The 20,145-nt window shown below is 46.0% G+C and overlaps 1 protein-coding gene across 4 annotated transcripts in view; it reads right to left on the reverse strand.

Moving 5' to 3' along the window:
• Positions 1-20,145, reverse strand: part of DCAF4 (DDB1 and CUL4 associated factor 4) — a 29,792-nt gene that overhangs the window by 1,971 nt on the left and 7,676 nt on the right. Inside the window, exons 2-13 of one of the 4 annotated variants that reach the window (XM_059055851.2) lie at positions 16,473-16,569; positions 14,228-14,328; positions 13,669-13,826; positions 12,904-12,986; positions 11,637-11,739; positions 9,656-9,799; positions 8,720-8,769; positions 4,031-4,110; positions 2,869-2,967; positions 2,651-2,748; positions 1,427-1,600; positions 956-1,070 (exon numbers count right to left, since the gene is read on the reverse strand). In XM_059055851.2, the coding sequence (XP_058911834.1) occupies positions 956-1,070; positions 1,427-1,600; positions 2,651-2,748; positions 2,869-2,967; positions 4,031-4,110; positions 8,720-8,769; positions 9,656-9,799; positions 11,637-11,739; positions 12,904-12,986; positions 13,669-13,826; positions 14,228-14,328; positions 16,473-16,561 (1,294 nt within the window). In that variant the 5' untranslated portion in view covers positions 16,562-16,569. Of the gene's footprint in view, positions 1-955; positions 1,071-1,426; positions 1,601-2,650; positions 2,749-2,868; positions 2,968-4,030; positions 4,111-8,705; positions 8,770-9,655; positions 9,800-11,636; positions 11,740-12,903; positions 12,987-13,668; positions 13,827-14,227; positions 14,329-16,472; positions 16,570-20,145 lie in introns of all 4 variants that reach the window. The other 3 variants (XM_067028203.1, XM_067028202.1, XM_067028204.1) reach the window with 3 other exon arrangements.

Genomic DNA, 20,145 nt, shown 5'->3' on the forward strand with positions numbered 1-20,145 from the left:
GGCAGACCTTAGGCGTCACGGATTTTAGTGTGCTTTTGACCATCTGAGTTGACTCTATGACCTTAGGTGTGGTTCATTCAGGTTGTACAGTTCAAGGATTACTGCAGCCAGCCCACTTCCCCATATCTGCCTCTCAACAAGGCTCATATCTTTTCTACTGTCCAGAACACAGAAACTCTCTGGAGATGAAAATTTGTGGAAAACAGACTTAAGGAAGCTAATTGCTGGTGGTGGTGACAGTAGTAAATAAGTCTAAGAAAGTTCTAGCAAAGTGATCCTTCTTAGCCACAGAAAGTTTCATAGCAAATAAATACTTTCCGTAGGAATATTAGAAAATTTGACATCTGGGAAGACTGGAAACATATTCCTTAATGCCAAGGGCCTACTATTTCGTTTGTCAAACTTCCAAATAATCATATAATCTGTGATCAACTTAACTCCTTTCAAGGGGGTTTGGTGCTAGAAAGCCCTACTTCTATTCTACAAATCATGGGTTCAAGCAGTGGTGTTAAAGGAACCAGGTTCCTTTACAATGACCTCCATCTCTTTTCTTAGCATCCTCTGGTGGAAATGGGAGCACAAAGAACAGGGAAACCAAGCTTTTCAGGACAGCTGCACGATGGGATTGAGGGTCACACTGAATGCTGACCTGGTGAACAGGCTTAAACTCCACACCCAGGTCTCCTAAGCCACTGTTTTATTGCTCCTCACTGGCCTGTAACTGAAGTGACATTTGCCCAGTCACGTGGGGACACAGGGCTATCCACCTGTTGAGTGTTTAAACTGTTGTTTATTAATGTCCAACTCTACGTCCCATCTTAACTCCCTGACCCCAACTGTCCAAAATCCCCTTTATTCAGTTTTGTTTTAGAGTAATTTCTCCCTTATCTGCTTAAGTTGCTGGCACTCCTAAGGGACGGTGTTTGATGGGATGGATCTCCTCCTCCCCAGGTACCTGCCACCACGATTCCTTCTTCCTCATGCACGTGCAGGGGCAGGTGTGCATACTCGTTCACGTGCCCTTCGTACTGCCTAATACACTTAGTGGTCCTCAGGTCCCACAGCTTGATCTGTGGGAAGAAGCCCAAGGGGCGGTTAGGGAGGGTCCAACAGGTACACTGGTGAAGCCCAGGCACGAAGCCAGAGAGGGCGAGGTGGTCTCCAAAGACCTCTTCAAGTTAGAAAATATGTCTCAAACCCCCAAGCCACAGAGTCCATCAAAAGCACCATGACTAATTCCACATCTGTTTAGACCAGATTGGGCTCCCAGCGGGCAGCACAGCAGCTGCCCCACACAACTCACAACTCACCTGGTCTCCAGATGCCTTTCCCCTGCTGCTGTCTGATGTCAGGGTCTCTCCTGCAGAGCCCCTCCCCCCACCCAGAGCCAGCTCCAGTGGCTGGAGAAAGTCAGTGGTACCCGTACCGTTCCAGCCATGTCAGATGCCATCAGGCATTGCTCTTCTTGCAGGATTTGCACAGAGGTAACTGCTGAGTCGTGGAACAGGCGGGTGGCTTTCCAGCCCTTGCCCTGATTTGGACAACGCAGATCAATGGCAAAGATTTCGCCAGAACGACAGCCATTAAACAGCAAAGGAGCCTGCGGAAAGGGGGCTTGCTCAGTTCCTCCCTCCCAAGGCTGGGAGGGGTGTGCCCTCCAGAATACACCCCTGCCTCCCCTCCCCTATCCCAGCCCCTAGGTCAGAGGTATGCGTGGAGCAGGTTGGTTAGGGTTTGAGCCTCAGTGGAGATGGAAGGGTTCCTTATCAAAGGGTCAAGAACTGGACACCATGTGTCCCTCCAGTGTCCTCCCCACTGGCTGCAACTGGCCCCTAAGGCCTCACCCTGAACCCCTCCCTGTGAAGTGAGAACTGGACACCATGTGTCCCTCCAGTGTCCTCCCTGCTGGCTGCAACTGGCCCCTAAGGCCTCATCCTGAACCCCTCCCTGTGAAGTGAGAACTGGACACCATGTGTCCCTCCAGTGTCCTCCCTGCTGGCTGCAACTGGCCCCTAAGGCCTCACCCTGAACCCCTCCCTGTGAAGTGAGGGTGTGCCCTTGCTCCTCCCAGGTCGTTAGTGAGAAGCTGGGTGATGAGAGTGGAGTAAGAGAGATCAGAAATCCAGGGAAGGCATGGGGTCCCAAACTGAGTGGGAAGATGGCTGAAGAAACCTGAATAATGAATTTTGTGCTTATTGCCCAAAGCAGGTTGGCACATCTTCCACACTTTTAAAGAAAGGTGGCATTTTCTATAGGTCAAGTCTTTGAAACATAGTAGTGACTAGAATTTTGATTTTTAAATTTATAAAATGTATAACTTGACAGCTGCAGATAAAAGTGTTATGAATTGGGACATACTTAATTTATACATTAAAACATTTTACTGTCCTGCTGGTTAATCCAAGTACTTAAGAATTGCTAACGATTCGTAAGTTGTTTAAAGGCAGCTGAGCCACGCCCTTCTGGATCAGCCAAATTTCATTCAGTGCTGACTTATTCACCAAGTAACCTGTTAATCACTTCTGGTGCCCTCTTTCTCCCTGTAAAAGAGGGAGGAGGACTAGATTCCACACAGGGGAATCCCATTCCAATCCAGCAAAATGTCCACTCTTGGGAAACTTTGTATCAGGCCCTTCCCAGTCCAACCAACCATAATAGCAAACTGCTGGGCCAAGACGTCACTGCTGGTCCCAAATGACTGCCGGTGTCCCGTCACCACGCTGGTCACCAGGACTCGCCGAGACAAGCCTGACAGAGATGGAGATGGGCGGACAGTGTCACTCGAGGTCTGGGGAGAGGCTGTGGACAGGGGTTTAGAGTCTGTGAAATCCTTTACCCTGGGCACCTGGGGAGGCAGCCATAGCTCACCTGTACTAAAGCAGTTATTTGCCTGGATGTTCAGGGACCATGCACAGGACCAGGCCCCGGGGATCCGGAAACTGCAGAGCATGCCAGGCCGGTCTCCTGCTGAGGGGACAAGACTAAACAGCTATCAGGGAGGCAGCATGGTGTCAGATAGGAGGGCTTCAATTCCAGCTATGTGGTCTCAAACTTTTTTCAAAAATAATTTCTTTAAATTGATAAAACATAAAGGGTACAAATCATAGTATACACTTTAATGTATACTATGTAAAGTATAGCTATGTAACCACTACCCAGGTTAAGAAATAGACCATTCTAGTACCCTGGTACCCTTCCTGTCCCCTCCCAATTACTACCCTCCTCACTCCTCCCTAAAGGGAACCACTATCCTGAATTCTCACACCATCTCTTCGTTTTGTAAGGGAAATTCCGAACCTCTTTTTGCCTCAGTCTCCTTGACTGTAAAATGGTGATAATATATACTCCCACCTCATAAGCTAGCTGTATGATGAAATGCCAGGCACCAGGGTAAGTGTGCGTTAAATCATTTAATCCTCCATGTAACCTGAGGGGGCAGGTATTTACTTTAGAGAGCTTAAGCGATCTGTTCAAACTGGTAAGGGGCACAGCTGGGATTCCTGCAAGGTCTGCCTGAAGCCTGCACTCTTAGAGGCCTGATCCTTCTCTAATTGATCCTAATTCTCTGAAAGACTGAAAACTTAATATCCAGAATGCTGCCAGGCAGTTGGACTGCCTTCAGCCAAACAGATAAGTATCCCTGACAGAACTTGCCATACAGTAGGAGCTTAAGAGATACTCTCTGGGCGATCTGTATAGGCAGCCCCAATAAATATTTTCATCTCTTATACTGGTCACACACACTTTTAACTGTTCCGGCTGCTGAAATGACCCAAAAGGAGGGGATAAGTGAAGATGCACATGCTTCTAGTACAAATCCTGGGTCAGGTTTAAGAAATCCTCCCAGGTGCTCTGCAGACTGTCCCCACCCTGCGAGTTCCTACTTGGGCTCACCAGCCCATGGTTCCCACCCCTCCTGTCCAAGCCATCACCACGGAGCTTATGCTGCTGTTGGCTGCAGCTCCTGGGAGGCAGAGGACAAAGATGTCCCTTAGCACCTCCTTATCCAAAGGAGAAGGACCCCTTGTACCTGGATGACTACTGACAAACAATGACGTTGGGAGCAGGGTGGCACAGCCTGGAGTCTCTGCAATTCCCATGAGGCACAGCCTGGAAAAGCCGTTAAGGACAGCTAAGTACAAGCCTCCTCTGGGAGGAGAATGGGCTGCTGTACCCTTCAAAAAAGGTATAATAATACCCACCATCCACATTTAACATGTTTACATTTTCCATATTGTTTCAGATTTTTTAAAAGGAAGAAAATGTCACAGATACAGTTAAAGGGCCCCTTTTAACTCTCCTCCACCCAGAGAGAATCGCTATTCTAAAACTGGTCTGAGTTCTAGGCCTTAATATTTCCACTACACAACATTTGTCCATGAACAATATAAAGAACACATTTATGTGTTTGATTTTAAAACGCACGTAAATGGCATCACACAGAATCTTCCAGAAGGCTCAATCTGCATTGTCTTCTAGATGCAACTGTATTCATGTTTGTAACTCCAGTTCATCTATTTTCACCACAGAGCATTCCTTTGTATGAAGAGACCACAATTTATTTATCCAGTCTCCTGCTGATGGGCACTGAGATGGTTTTCGCTTTTTTTTCCCCCTCTGCTGCTGAAATGAGCCTCTCTTCCTATTCTCGTCTTCCACTCGCACGTATGGGAGGCTTCTCTAAGACAGTTTCTTACATCTGTGGTTAAGAATTTCATTTTTCACCACAGTGTGGTTTTTTTTTTTTTTTTTTGCAGTATGCGGGTCTCTCACTGTTGTGGCCTCTCCCGTTGCCGAGCACAGGCTCCGGACGCGCAGGCTCAGCGGCCACGGCTCACGGGCCCAGCCGCTCCGTGGCATGTGGGATCTTCCCGGACCAGGGCACGAACCCATATCCCCTGCATCGGCAGGTGGACTCTCAACCACTGCGCCACCAGGGAAGCCCCACAGTGTGCTTTATACACACAAATATTTGAAACAAAAGTTTCATAAAATATTTACCCTTACTAAATATGAAACTGATATTTTCTAACCTATTTCATTAAAAAAAAAAGCTGCTCAATAAGTTGATTTCCTGGGCCAGAGTTTATAGGATAGGTCATGACTCACAGTTTGAAAACACTGCTATACCTAGAGTGGAACTGGGGGGTTGTAAAGTACATGCATCTCCAACTTGAAGTGTCTGTATCGTTTACTTATACCAGCATTTCCCCCCATTCTCCACCTAGGCCAAAACTTGGCACTATCAGACCTTAAAAATCGTGTTTATCTGAATGGGCATAAAATATCTCCTTTTAATTTGCATTTCTCTGAACTACATCTGATTATAGTTATTTGGGTTTCCCTTACTGTGAACTGCCTCTTTATATCCTTTGCCTGCTTTTCTATCGGACTGTCTTCTGATTGATTTGGTTCCTTTCCCTTTCCCTTCAGAGCTTCAAGAGGAGCCTGTGTTTATCCCCACTTCCGTGCCTTTCTTTTACTCTTCAACCCACTGAAATCCAGGTCAGACCCTCACCTTTCCAGTGAAATGTTCTCCCCAAGATCTCCAGTGAGCTCCTAATACTAAATCTGATGAAGGATTTCCAGTCCTACCCCAGGCCATGCAGCACAATTTCTACCTGTACACTCCTCCTTGGCCTCCACAACCACTCTCCTGGCGTTCCATCCTTGGACTCTCTCCTATCACCAAGATTCCCTGGCCTAGGTCCTAAGCCTCTTAAACTCGTGTCTCTCCTCCACTCCTGCTCATCAGTTCACACCCTCTCCACCACCGTCTTTAGTCTTGCAACAGCCTTCCATCCAAGGTTTCACCCTCACCAGCCTACCACCTTCACTGCTATATGAGAAATGAATCCATGACTACAGTCCTCCAGGGGCATCCCACAGCCCCAAGGATTTGGTTTTTTGCAAGGCGCTACCTAGGCAGAGATGTCACTGATACCAAACCACTTATTGCTGCCAAATGTGCCAAGCTCTCTTCTCACTCTTCTAATGGGAGCTCCCTGCCCTCCTTCCCATGTGGGAACCACCTCCAGGAAGGCCACCCCAATCCCTGCACCCTACAATTCCCCAATGACATCACTGCAAAGACTGACCACCTGCTGAGGTGCCCAGCTCCAGCGCCTTGCACAGGGATTCTAGATGCCCAACAGATGCTGGTGGAATGAACACACACACCTCGCTGAAAAATGTACATCTTTGCCAAGCAATCAGGCAACAATCTTGACCATCTGAATGTGTGATGTGTGGGTATCGTGTTGCCTTGGGTGGTAAGCCCCATGTTAAATATCTCTAGTATAGAGGCTGCTGAAACTATAAATGAGAACACTATCTGGGCAGCTCAATTCCTTTTGAGATAAATCTCTTTTCCTTCTACGTTTGTAGGGCAAGGATGTGGGGAGAAAGTCCTTACCCATGTTACTATGGCTGAAACCCAGGTTACACTCAATCTTTGTATGGCACTTACAGGGCCAGTATCATAGAGCTAATCCTTTAAAAGGCCACAGGTCAATGAAGAACCTGGTAAGTGTAGAAGAAGTTCAGTCTAACCTCCCACCACTCTTTGGGGAAAAGCGCAGAGTGCAGGTCTGAACCATGTGTCATTTTTGTAAAGGGAGCAAGTTTAAGACCTTCAGCAGAAGCATCAGATGCACAAAAGCCTGACGATTACCTGAAACGACCACCAGAGGGCAAGCCGCTGATCAGACCACAATAGACCACACTCGTTTCTTGTACTGTGCTTTCCTTTGCTGCCCCTCGCAGATAGTTTTTTTTTTCTTCAAATTGAAGATATGTGGCAACCTGGTGTTGAACAAGTCCACTGGTGCTATTTTCCCAGTGGCATTTGCTCATTTTGTGTCTTTGTGTCACATTTTGGTAATTCTCACAGTATTTCAAACTTTTTCGTTACTATTTTGTTAATGGTGATCTGTGATCAGTGATCTTTGATGTTACTATTGCAAAAAGATTATGACTTGTTGAAGGCTCAGATGATTAGCATTTTTTAGCAACAAAATATTTTTAAGTTAAGGTATGTACACTGTTTTTCAAACATAATGCTACTGCACACTTAACAGACTACAGTATAGTGTAAACGTAACTTTTCTATCTACATCTGTACCTATCTCTGAGGTATGCCTATATATGGATTTTTTTGTGTGTGTGTGGTACGTGGGCCTCTTACTGTTGTGGCCTCTCCCTTTGCAAAGCACAAGCTCCGGAAGCACAGGCTCAGAGGCCATGGCTCACGGGCCTAGCCACTCCAAGGCATGTGGGATCTTCCCAGACTGGGGCACGAACCCGTGTCCCCTGCATCGGCAGGCAGACTCTCAACCCCTGTGCCACCAGGGACGCCCATATATATGGATTTTTATCCTCACAAAAAAGAAGCATGGATAAACGCCATATTGTCTGAAGATCAGAAATGAGAGCGAGGTTCTTATTTTCTCTCTTTTAAGGCTTGATCTCTTCTGCCCTCTGATAAGACCAAGACAGTAACAGGTGGTCCCGTCACCTAACAAACCCCACCAAATGAAAGCCACATAAAACTTTCAATTTACAGAACACACACAGTTTTGTGTTTGTCTTACATAAAAGTTATAATCAGATTTCTAATGTGCTTTAGGCTTTAAAACCCTTTGAGGAACTTCCCTAGTGGTCCAGTGGTTAAGACTCCATGCTCTCAATGCAGGGGACCTGGGTTCGATCCCTGGTCAGGGAACTAGATCCCGCATGTGGCAACTAAGAGACCACATGCCGCAACTTAAAAAAAAAAAAAAAAAAAAAAAAGAAAGAAAGAAAGAAAAAGATCCCACGTGCTGCCAACTAAGACCCAGTGCAGCCAAATAAATAAAATAACAAACAAACAAACAAAAAAAACCCTAAACCAACAGATTCCAATTCAGGCATCATTTGTTGAGGACTCATGACTTGGCCAAGCACTGTGTTAAGTGTATTCACAGATGTTAACTAGTTAACCTTATGACAACTCTGAAACTGGCGTTAGGTATGACAAGTGGTCACATAGTTTCATTTATGTGAGCGAACTGATTTATTATGGAAATGAACCACAACAAGACTCATTAACATGTGGCTTTGGCTTTGGGTCAAACAATATCACTCCATGAAGGACACAATGGACAGCTATCCTCTGCATCATCAAGAGACCCCAGGGATCGCAGCTACCCTGACACTGTACTGTGTGGTCCTACAAAGCCCAGATAGCTCTCTGGGAAGGGAAGGAAGAGACTATAGAATGAAGAGTGTTCTAAAGAAGGCCATCTCTGGGCAGGGAACCTAGAGAGCCCACACTCCCAGTCCGATGTCAAAGGAACACCCTTCTCTGGTGTGTGCCCTCAGCCTCCCTGCCTTGGGAGGCTCCTCCTCCTCTGCTTCAGGAGGATTTGGGGTTCCTTTTCAAGGCTTTACTGTTCCTTTCTGCTCTGTTCCTCTGCTAAAGCACCAACTTTCAAGTTCCAGAACAGTGTCTGGCACCTGGTAACATTGACATCACTCCAGGACCTCAGCTACTTCTCTGTGATCCACGGGAATCCTTGTTTTCTAGCGGGTACACCGCTCTTTCCTACAAGGTGAGATATTCGTGCAGAATGGCCTAGACGTCTGGACACTAAAACACCATCTCACAAACCCCACAGATGCCCCGGTCTACATCAGGGCATGGCCGGCCCACCAAACCTCTTCACCTGCCAAAAGATACAGAATGTGGGAATCCAGGTGATTCAGCGAGGCCCAGCTCACAGCGTTCACCTGGTGAGGAAACACAAAGCAAGATGGAAAGATTGGTTTGATGCCAACTTATGGAGAGAAACAGAAAAATACTTTCTTACAGAACAGACATGTGACTGACTGCTTTCTTCAGGTCTCACTCCTTGAATAGGGGCTGGAACAAGCATTCTGAGAACAAGGAAGCTCCCTGCCCCACCGTGCAGAACCTTGAGGGGAAAGAGAAGTAGTAGCCCCCAGGCCTCAGTGCTTCATCATCAGCATGGGCATCACAATGAGCCATCTGGTATACCCTCTGGTATAGGCCAAGGATAAATTCTCTGCAATGCATCTCACTTCACCCAGAAACCATTTTAAACCTGCGTCCATATTGTGGCTCATGTCTCAACAGAATAGAAAATGACAGCTTCTTATAGATGCAGCCATCACCCACTGCAATGTTAAAAGTTGCCCCCTAGACAGCGAGCTCCTTACATTTACATAAATTTCAGTGCTGGCTACAACTGACTGGAAGATTGACACAATGTTCTGACACATTGGGAGAACCCTCCACCCAGCCCTCTGTGGCCCACCCTCCCAGGAACTCTGTGCTTTAGCATGGGCTCCTTTGGATCAACTTAACCCTCCTGGAGGGAAGTCCCTGCAACAGTTTAATTAAAGCAGCACTGCTTCAAGTCCTCCCCCATGTAAATTCATTTCTCTTCCAAGACGAGAAACCAATGAGGCCCTTTTCTTCCCCTATGAGTTCTCAGGATCTAAAATTCCATTTTTTTCCCTTGAGAAAATGAGGTAACCGAGCCCTGCCTTCTTCACAAAGCTCTCTCCTCTATTCTGAATTTGGCCAATTACCGCAGTGCCCTGGATCCAATGGCAGAGCAGGCTGCCATGGCTAAAGGGAAGGGCAGCATACCTTCCGGTTGGTGAAGTAGAGGTTTTCATACATGTGCACCCTGAGCGTGGGGATCTTCAAGCCACGCAGGCTGATGATGCCGTACTTGGAGCCCCCGACTTTGACATCGTTCACGGTGAAGAGCCGCTCACTGTTGGTATCCGCCTGGAGAAGGGAGGCGGACTGTGGGTGGCCTCCCAGGCTGAGCCACGTGGTCTGCCAAAAGACCATCTACCCAGCTCCCACGCTCTGTGTGTTTTCACCAGGTGAGGGTTCTCGCCCATGAGGAAGTGCGGAATGACCTGACTTGCCCCTACTTGGTGTAGCCATCACTGGGCAAAGCTGACAGGCATCTGGTCTCACAGTTCAGGAGCAAAAGAGGCAGTGAGGGGGCATGGCCAGTCTCCACAGTGACCCCTCTGAGAACTGGGTTTGGGAGAGTCCTAACGTCCACCCAAAGGAGTTCAGATGAGTCACATGGTGACAGGGCATGTGGCCATCATGAAAGCCACAGAGCAATGTGGAAAATGCTAATTATAACTGCCAAGGGATAAAAGAAGAAAGCAAAATTGTATTCTTATTACATAGGCATTGTGATTATCACCAAGTAAAAAGAAAGGCATCGCATGCGGAAAAAAAAACTACAATAGAAAAGATGGCACTGGGATGTGGGTTATTTTTAAGATTTTCTTTTTTCATTTAAAAAATGTGGTTAATAATTATTTCAAAGCAAAACCTTTATATGTTTATGTGTTTTTAAAATATATTTATAAATATAACATACACAAATACACATGGGTTTGGGTGCTGGTGAAAACTCACTCACTTTGCAAGTTTACTCAGCAAGAATAGTTATATTCCTGAAGAAGCATTACCAGTGACTAGAGTCAGATCTGAAAACTCTGATCCCTGGGTGACAAACTGCCCTTCCCCCCCCTCTGGGTCACACCAGCCATCCAGTCATCGTAACTCTGGATCATGGGAGGGTCTTCCAAACACCAGCACACAAAGCATGAAGACCAGGTGCTCAGGCCATGCTAAGCAGCAGGTGCACAGTGCTCTCCACTGTCCCCACCCGGTTTACTGAAGAAGCCAGGGAAGGGGCTCCTGAGGGGAACCCACCACAAGAAAGTATTCTACTTGATTCAGGTCAAACTGTACCCCAAACACAGGAGAAAACATGAGTCCTGGCCCCCGACACTCCTTCCGTGAAGGGCTCTGTTGTAGAGGTCCTAGGGCAGGACCCCAAGGGTAAATTCCGTAGCCTCAGCCTCCAGTCCTGTCAGTAGACCACCAGGCTGAGGCTCTCCATTTTGTGTCCTTCTCTCACTCTCCTTGGCTGTCCCTCAGCCTCCAGGAAGGCCTCCAGGAGTCGCCAGTCTAGCTGAGAGGTCTGGCTACTTCTGTTTGCAGTGGACCCTCTGATCCTCTGCCAACATTTCTCTGCCCCTGGCTTCCAGTCCGGGTCTAACCAGAAGCAGAGAGATCATTTTCTGCTCCCCGCAAATGATGCAATGGAGGTGTGCTGGATGTGCAGGCCCACAGACAAGGCCTGCAGGCCCCTGTTACTGAGATCAGGGACAGAAAACAAGAAACTAATACACTGTTGCTACTGAAGGACACTGGTGGTTCAGGTTTGGCCACCAAATCCTGTCCAGTATGGAAAGGATCAGAAGCCCCTGATCCGCCATGTGACTTTTCAACTGTATACCCATGGGAAAGTTACTTTGTGATGGCTCTCTGTCAGCATGGGTGGACCCCGGCTCTAATGTCAAATGACAGAGCTGTAGTGGGGGTGACAATGGTCACAGCACAGCCTGTCCTGCCAGCTTGGCATCTGCCAATGGGTAGCTGGTAGGTGCTTGTTAAAACCATAAAACCTGCTTTCATGGCTAGTGGCTTCTACACAGCCAGGCTTGATGAAAACAAATGCAAAGCCACGAATTGTCCAGGGGATGGCAACTATGTCTCTGGAACCCACAGATGGCTCCCTCCCACTCACCAGTATCAGGTTAAATCGGTCACTTGCCAAAGCGGAGGGATCCAAGCTCTGAATGTGGACCTTCTTCCTCTGCATGCAGCTTACTCGCAGCTCATGGGCTAAACTGCAGAGGAGAAAGAGGGGGGCAGGGGAGGTATGGACATCACACCTAGATATCCATGAAGATGCAGGGGTTCTGCTCTGTCCCACACCCCGAAGACCACCTTCTCTCATCAGCTCTCTCTCCATATTAAATCTCAGCAATGGAGCTGAGCAAGGCCCCAAAGGATCTCAATTTTAGAACTCTTTAGGAAAACTAAAGCAAAGAAATGGGTGGCTCATTCACAGTGTCAAAGAAAGTCAGAACTAGAAGGACTTGTTTTGGATCATCTAGCGCAACTCGTTCTCTTGAGATGAAGAGAATGTGCCTGAGAAATGAAACAACCTGCTGAAGGGCACACAGTTCATGAAGAGCCAGGCATGCAGCTGCCCATCCGATTACCCCTTTTCCTCTCTACCAAAGACCGAGCATGTTTTAGGGTGAAGAACAGATCTTTCTAACTATATCTTTAATTCTTTTCCCTCTCAGAAGGAGAGAAACACAGGACAAGCACACCCCTACCTGCTCTGGCTGACACTGCCTGCAGGGTTGGCCTTCCCTGAGTAAACCACCCACACTCATGTTGTTTCTTCACTGGCCCAGGTAGAGCGGGAGGCAGCAGAATGTAGGGGTTAGGAGCTCAGGCCGGGGAGTCAGACAGATCCCCCCGCTTTCTAGCTTAACCTTGAGCAAATCATTCCACTCTGAGTCTCAGTCTCTTCTTCTGGAGCCTGGTTAAAGTGTCAACCTACTCACAGGGCTTTAGTTAGAATTGTATCAGACATCACCAGTATTTAAAGTTTAGTACACATCCATTTAATGTTCCCTTTTTGGTGACAACTCATCAGAAGGAGAAAAAGAGGCAGAAGGCTGACGGGATGAAGTTAAAGGACCTTCTACTTAACTAGGAATGATTTACAAGTAACAAAGGAGTCATCCTGAGAAATTTCTGCCCAACTTCTCTGCCTAGATCCCCTCTCCTCTCTCCCTGGCTCTAAAAGAAGGATGACTCTTTCTCTCAGGGCTGATTTCAGCAGCAGAAGCAGGCTGTCGAGCTGAAGCTCCTCAGTTGTGAACACTCCTCACGGAGTAGCTACATGCTCTATCTTGACAATTCTTGGATCATGGAAATAAGAAATAGGAAAAGAACATTCACGAAGAAAACACAACAAAGAGGCATTATCTTACCGGCAGTAACTGGTGACGTTGAGAAAACCCAGCTTGCTTTTTTGTAGTAAGGAAGATGCATTAAATCCCAACCTGGCTATTTTCTAAATTAAAGAAAGAAAGATTCAGTGAAGTTTTATGTTATTGTATAATGAATTATGTTTTTAGGATTCTAGCCTTCTCTCCTTGGAAAGAGGAAAAGCCTATCACAAAGAAGTATGTGTGAGATGGGAAGTCTGCTCAGCACCTCTCCAAGTCCCCCATCAATTTATACCTGAGGAGATGAGGCCACTGAGCTAGTGAGTGCAGGAATGGCACTGAACACTCAGGTCTGCAACATGCTTTCCATCCGACCTACGGTTACCGTGGGGCCCAGACTTTCCATTCCATTGTCCCCATGATCACGGAAATGTCCTGGCATCTCATCTCCAGAAGGGGTACCAGAAACCCTCGTATCCAAACCACACACTCTGGTTTTCTATTTAAAATACAGAGTTACAGAGGTTGTATTGGGCTGCTACCCAAGAGTCTCCTGGGGAAGGACAGAATGTAAGAATTCCTAATGAAACCCAGCAAATAAGAAAAGGGGGGTGGTGGTGGGAGGAGATTTCTTGCCTGTTCTTATTCCCTTCATCAGGTTCCTGTCAGGGAAAATTCGACGCCACCCTCCTAAAGTGTGCTACGCTGAGGGTTACAGGGGCGTTTAATTGGCACCTCCTTGCGGCTGTGGGTGGATGCTGGCAGGAGTGGAGGGGACAGGGCAGCTCCCGGGGCTGTGGAGCCTACCTTTCCCTGCTTGTCCTCTTCCTCTAGCAGCTGCAGCCTTTTGCTCTCCATTTCCTTCTGCCGGATGCTCTCCTTCGTGAGGGGGTTGCAGTTGTTATGTCCAGGGAGCAAGCGGAAGTAGCGTTTCTTTTCAGGGTCAAAGTAATAACCTGGTAGATCTTTAGTCAAAAGAAATAAAATCCAACTTAAAACACCGTGAACCGAGCCACCCAGCGAGGAGCCCAGGGGCCTGCCCACCACCCCTCACAGTTGCCGGTCTTTCCCGAGGGGCAGGAGGTGGGCTAGCACTGCAGCAAGTCATCATCCCGGGCCCAGTTCAGTCCTGTGGGGAGCTGTTTGCCTCAGGATAATGGTTCTTGTTTCAATTTGCTCCCAGAATTTCCTCCAAGCCAGGAATGGGCTGATGACACACATGGAGTGTACCCACACACAAGTGAAGACACACAGGACTGAGAAGGAGGGCAGCCAGAACAGACATAACTAGATGACAAGGCACAACTAGGTTTCATCTTTCCCCACAGGCAGGGCCGGAGGAGCCCCGTCCAGCAGGCTGCCTTACCTGGCACAGAAGAACTGCCAGCTGTGCTGGAGGAGGTCGACGGGGCCTCATCATCGCTGTGGCTGCAACCCTGTGGGCTTTGCTGTGCCCCTGTATTATTCCTGTTGACACACAGTCAGGGTTAACTTGCAGCCAATGAGTCCCAGTCATTCTTTGACTCTGGAGTCCTGCAGCTCCATAGCCTTCACCCCAACCCTTGATTACTTGGGGAGCACTGACCCCTCTTTTTCTTGGAAGCAGTTTACCTACTGCAAATACACCAAAGTTAGGGCACGGTTTTTGGTTTCTTCATCCTTAAGAGGATGCAGGTCACAGTAGTTCCTCTTTTGTATCTCCTCACTTGAGCATTTTGTGAGGTCTTTTGGAATTTTCCAGATGAAAATGAGAACAGAAATCTTGGCCAATAAGAATTTTACCAGCTGGGCTCATTTGTCAGCTCAACAGCAGTTACAAGGCCAGGTGAATTTCATTTTTTATTGGATTCAGCAGTACAGAAGTTTAAATTTTACTTGGCTACTCAACCCTGCAGATGGAGAAACTGGGGTTCAGGGCACAGAGGTGATTTGCTCAGCAATAACCAGGATAGAGCCATGGTTTAAATACTCATTTTGCAAAGCTACAAGCGGCTTCTGTAGCAATTATAGGCTGAAGGATGTAATGAAAGAACAAAAGACCTAATTTTAGAATTCTGGTAAAATCCACTTTAAAATCAAGAACTTCCCCTGCCCTCTATAACACCAAAAGGAATACAAACTGCAAAACTAGGTTAAAGGAATCAAAGAACTCTCTCTTTTGTCTATCAATACTAATTATGCACAGTTTCAGAGAAAATTATTTATTCTCCCTTTTTACAGGCCAGAGCTTCCTGAGGAAGCTCACCTGTGATCAGCAGCAAGAGGAGGAAGGATTAAGTGTTATAACAAACGTCTACATCTCTAGCCCAAGGACTGCTGTCCCATTCTTTCCACGGGGAGCCCGGAAGGCGGCTGTCCAGCCGCTTCCACGCGACTCTGCCAAGCTGAATCAAGACTCTCTCCCTGCACAGATCACAGTTTGCTGCACGACGCGCTCCTGAGGGAAGGCCTGGGGCCCAAAGAGTATCCATGGTTCTCCTCATAAAACATACAAACATTGGGTATCTGTCCTGATCTTTCTACAATATGGGTCATGTTGGGGACTTTGGCTCAGAGTCCCTATTATTCTGCACCAAATGAGGTCCACCATATACACAGGGCGTACTCAGAGACAGGCAGCCTGATGGGGCTTTACATACATTATTATGAACCTCACAAGAGAAGTATGGTACAAGGAGAGTGACTCAGGGTGATTAAATAGCTTGACCAATTTCACACAGGAAAAAGTAGAGCATTAAACCCAGACTTCCTAATTCCAAAGCCCTTGTTTCTTCCACAACATTCTGATGCTTTTTTTTTTTTTTTTTTTTTTCAGTTAATCTGTTCTAGAGAAGCATACTGGCATTCGACATCTTCTGACCCTATAGCTAGAAATCTGTCCATTTCAAAACGAGATTTGTAGTGTGAAAGAGTTTTGAAATTGGCATACGGGGCTCATCTGGTGAGGAGTGCTGTGCAAAGACTTCCTATGGCCAGAAGTCACATCAGCAGCCCTGAACTGTGAAGAGGTATCCCCTCCTGGGGTGGGGTGGGGTAAATCATGTTCTGAGATTAGACTGTATTTCATTTATGCAGAAAAATAAGTAGAGTGTGGAAAATATTTATTATGGGTATTTCACCTAAGTATATACTGTTTTATTTTTCAAGCTGGGTGGTAGGTACCTAATATTCATTGTATTATTCTTTATACCTTGTGTTTATTAAATACTATATCATATTATATATTATATAGCTTTACTTAGGATTTAGGCTGAATTAATGAAATTAGGTTTCCAGAAAGCTATTTTCATAGGCTGAAAAAAAAGAAAAAAGACTAAAAAATGGAGAAAGAGCTCCCCAGTTGTATCAGATGTTTACTTCTAAGCCTGTGGCTAAGGCTCCAGCCAGAAGTCACGGTCACACTGAGAAGAAAGACAAGTGTGGCCACCTCCTCACTACTCTAAGTGTGGCAGGTGGGCTGGCCCCCAGCAGACACCCCCTTGGGAGCATGTGAGAAGCACAGACTCTAGTCGGCCCGACCTCAGAGCCTGCATCTCGCTGAGACCCCCAGGGAGTCATGTGTGTGTGAGGGTGCTGTCAACGCTAGGAAGACACTGGACAACAGCACTTGCCTCTCATTAGAACCATGCTGTCTGAACCAAGGGTTGTGTCGGTGGCTCCTTCTCCCATGTCTTCTACTCTGCCCCCTGCTTTTGTGCATTTCAGCTGCTAAAAGAGAAAAAGAAAGAAAATTACATACAAAATCACGTGTGCACACCTTTCTCTTCTGTTTGCTTCTTGATAGTTCCTTCATGCTCAGAACTAGGCAAAAGGATGGCCCAACCTGGGTTATCATTAAAGCCGCCACCAAGCCTTACCTGTAGGACTGCCACCAGGTGGACACAAATAAAACCCAATGCGTCTGCAGCCATCTCTCTGGCTGCAGTCCTCTTACCTCACAGCTGATACCTGGCCTGACAACCTGCCAACCTCCATTCCCCAGGTCACTGTGTGACGTGTTGACAGACTCACAATTACTTTCCGACAACAGTTTGAACCTGGCATGAGATCCCTCCTAAGCTAGTCTTCTCTTCCTTACCAGATTAACTCCAGAGCATATAATAATTTTTCTTTCAATCCACACACACCCCCATTCACAGAGAATAGTTAATCGTGAACACTATCTCTTCCTCGGTTTCAGTATCAAGCAGGAAAAATTGTGAACCAATTAAATGGGGCCAGTGGCATGTGACTTCTCAATGTGCTTTAGAGAGTGTTTTAGCTTCCTGAAGTACACTAGCTGTTAAAGGGAAGGATGTGCACATTCATTTGTTGAAATAAGGAATGATGTCTTAAAGACACTGATGTTGCCATAACTATTTTGAGTGGCTTTTTCAAGTCTTATCTTGTATGGCCTGAATTTATCAGTTAATCATCAAATCATCACAAGTTTTAACACTGGGAATCACATTAGGAATTCTTAAAGAGACCTAATTGTAGTACACAGACCAGCTGATGCGAGTTTCATGCTTTCCCAACACCTGGTGATCCTTTCCCCACTCAGTGGAGACATTGTGACATCTTACCGAATGCACTTTAAAAGTATATTCAAACGCTGTTAATAAAATTAGAAAAAAATTTCTAGGGCTGAATGCAACCAAAGAATAGATTAGAAAATCTATTTGCTTTTATTTTCCAACTTCTACTTTTGAGTAGGAAGTGCCTGTTAGCATCAAACAGAGCACCAGAAGTCTGGACCTACATTCCAGAATTCAGTATTTACCCAACGACTTCTGTGTCAACCTATGACTGTGAGTTGGGGCTATTCGATACAAAGGAAGAGATATTTAGTGAGTAGAGTACTTAACCAAACATTTAGTGAATTCTGTAATGAAGTCCTTGATTTGCCTGTTTCAGAGTCAGTGGGAAGCAGATTCCACAACCTGGATTAGTTTAACCAGCCACTCTCTAGTCCTGTGCCAGAATGAATAAGCACTACTAAAGCTCATCAATATAGCCATGCCGACTTGGAGTCATCACAAATGTCTCACTTTCATCCTCTACTGGGACATTATAAATTGACCTAGTTTTATTTATTCCTAGTCTGATTCACTCCTGACAATGCAGGGTGTTATCACTCTCCTAAAATCCCTTCCCACTTCCTCCTAGTCACACTTAGTAAGACAGCAAAGCTCCCTACCTCACCCAGAAGAGAGATGTTACCAGTACGAATACCCCCAACTTCTTTTTCATCCCATCCACAAATGCCTGCCTTTACTAATTCTTATCATCTTCCTTTTTGTCTTGGAGAAACAGGTGTCCCTGTGCCTTTTCCAGGCAAACCCATCCCTCCTGGCTGTTGATCTCATTTCCTTCTCAAATTCTGCAGATATCTGTGTTCATATATGTTTAATCAATCTTCCCCTCTCCTTATCTCAGCTTATAAACACGCTTAGGTTTTTCATTTGTATGTGCTCCACTTCCAATCCAAAAGGACAAGAAATGTTCTGGAAGCATGGTCTATATGTACACACTCCACTTCTTTATTTTCCAATCATTCTTCAACTCACTGCAGTCAGGCCTCCTCCATCCTCACCGTTCTGCTAAAATGCTCTTGCTGAAGTTAATGATCATCTACTTGCCAAAGTTAGTGGTCTCTTTTTAGCCCTTATTCCTACAACACATGACACCACAAAGCTTCACTCTTCCCTAGGTTTCTGGAATATCTTTCTCTTGGTTCTCCTCGTACTTGTCAAGTTCATCTTTCTCTAGTTTCTCTTGGGTCACCCACTCTGTGTTTACCTACATTTTGTCCTAGATCCTCTTCATTTTATACTTAATACAATCTCACCTGCAAACACTTTCATCTCTAACCTAGCATCAAGTTCTTATAAAAAGGCTGCCTCCTGTCTACTTTCACAGACCATGTTCCAAAGCGAGTTCATGATCTCTCCCTAGTTCCTAGTCTGCTCTTTCACCTATCTGTATTTCCTTTCTCTGAAATTCTACCATTGCCCCACCCCTATCCAAAAATATAATAATCTTATTCATTTTCCTCAGCAACCACTTTAATGGCTCCTGAATACCACATGCATAGGTTTCCCTTTGGATCAATTATCTTAAGCCTCAGACAAAGAATAAAGTTGTATTTATTAATTAGTTATGTTACAGGCTAAAGGCACTGTGCACAGGAAGGGAAATATGTATGGATGGTGATAAGAAAACTGTTAAGAAAAATAAGCCATACTGACATAAGATTATCATTATTACCAACCAACTCTACAAAAAAAGATGAAAACTTATTTAGATTGCACATTCTGTACATGATTCCAGTTTGCTTTAGTTATGAAATGATGCATGAATAGTGGAAAAGCATAGGTAACGTCGAGTCAAAGGCGTCAGATCACCCATCAGGAGGCAGGGCCATTGGCCCACTTGCACCACTGTCCTCGGTAGAGTGCTGCACAATCAGAAGGACATGGTAAATAATGAAATGAATGGTGAGTGCTGGTTTTGGCCAAAGACAAGATTTCTAAACCACCACCTCACACAAGCACAGGTGCAGGCACTGCAGTGGGAGAGAAGGGAGTGATGGCTCTGAATGGAAGAGCCAGAGGGGAGAGTGAGTTTGAACCCAGTCAGTCAGGCAAGGTTGGCAGAGGGAGGGGCCTGCAAGCAGTTTGGTATGGCCCGAGCGTAAAGTACAGGGGCTGGGAGGTTAGGCTAGAGAGGCAGGCAGGGTCAGATGCTGAGGTCTCTGGGTGCTCGGTAAGTTCGCTGAGTAACACGACTAGACCTGCATTTTAGAAAGGCAGCGGTGGAGGGAATAAGTTGGAAGTTAAGGGCTGCTGTAGCAACTCAGGTTACATGAACCCACCAACATGGAAGTGATACTTGGGATAGAGAATCCTGAATTTAGAAAGATTTAGGAGGTGAATTTCATGGGAGAGGTGGAGAGAGAGTAGCTGAAACCTGATAAATGAATAACTGGTAGTGTTCTGACCTGAGAGACAAGGAGGAGGAGCAGTTTGGGGAATGAAGACAGTTAAGTCTGATTCTGAACCAATCTCAAGATGTTTGTAAACAGGGGTCTGGGAATTCAGAGGGAAAATGAGGCTAAAGATATAGATTTGAAAGTCACCAGAACATGGTAACAGAGTGAGACAAATGTGGCTCCAAAGCCAAATACATATACATATATAGCAAAGATTAAAATTCAAAATTAGAGACAAATTTATTGGACAGTAATATAAAGTCAGCACAATCAGATTTTAGATCGGTGTTTCTCAACCAAGGGCAATTTCA

Source organism: Kogia breviceps, chromosome 3, assembly GCF_026419965.1.
Source record: "Kogia breviceps isolate mKogBre1 chromosome 3, mKogBre1 haplotype 1, whole genome shotgun sequence".
Lineage (NCBI taxonomy): Eukaryota > Metazoa > Chordata > Mammalia > Artiodactyla > Physeteridae > Kogia > Kogia breviceps.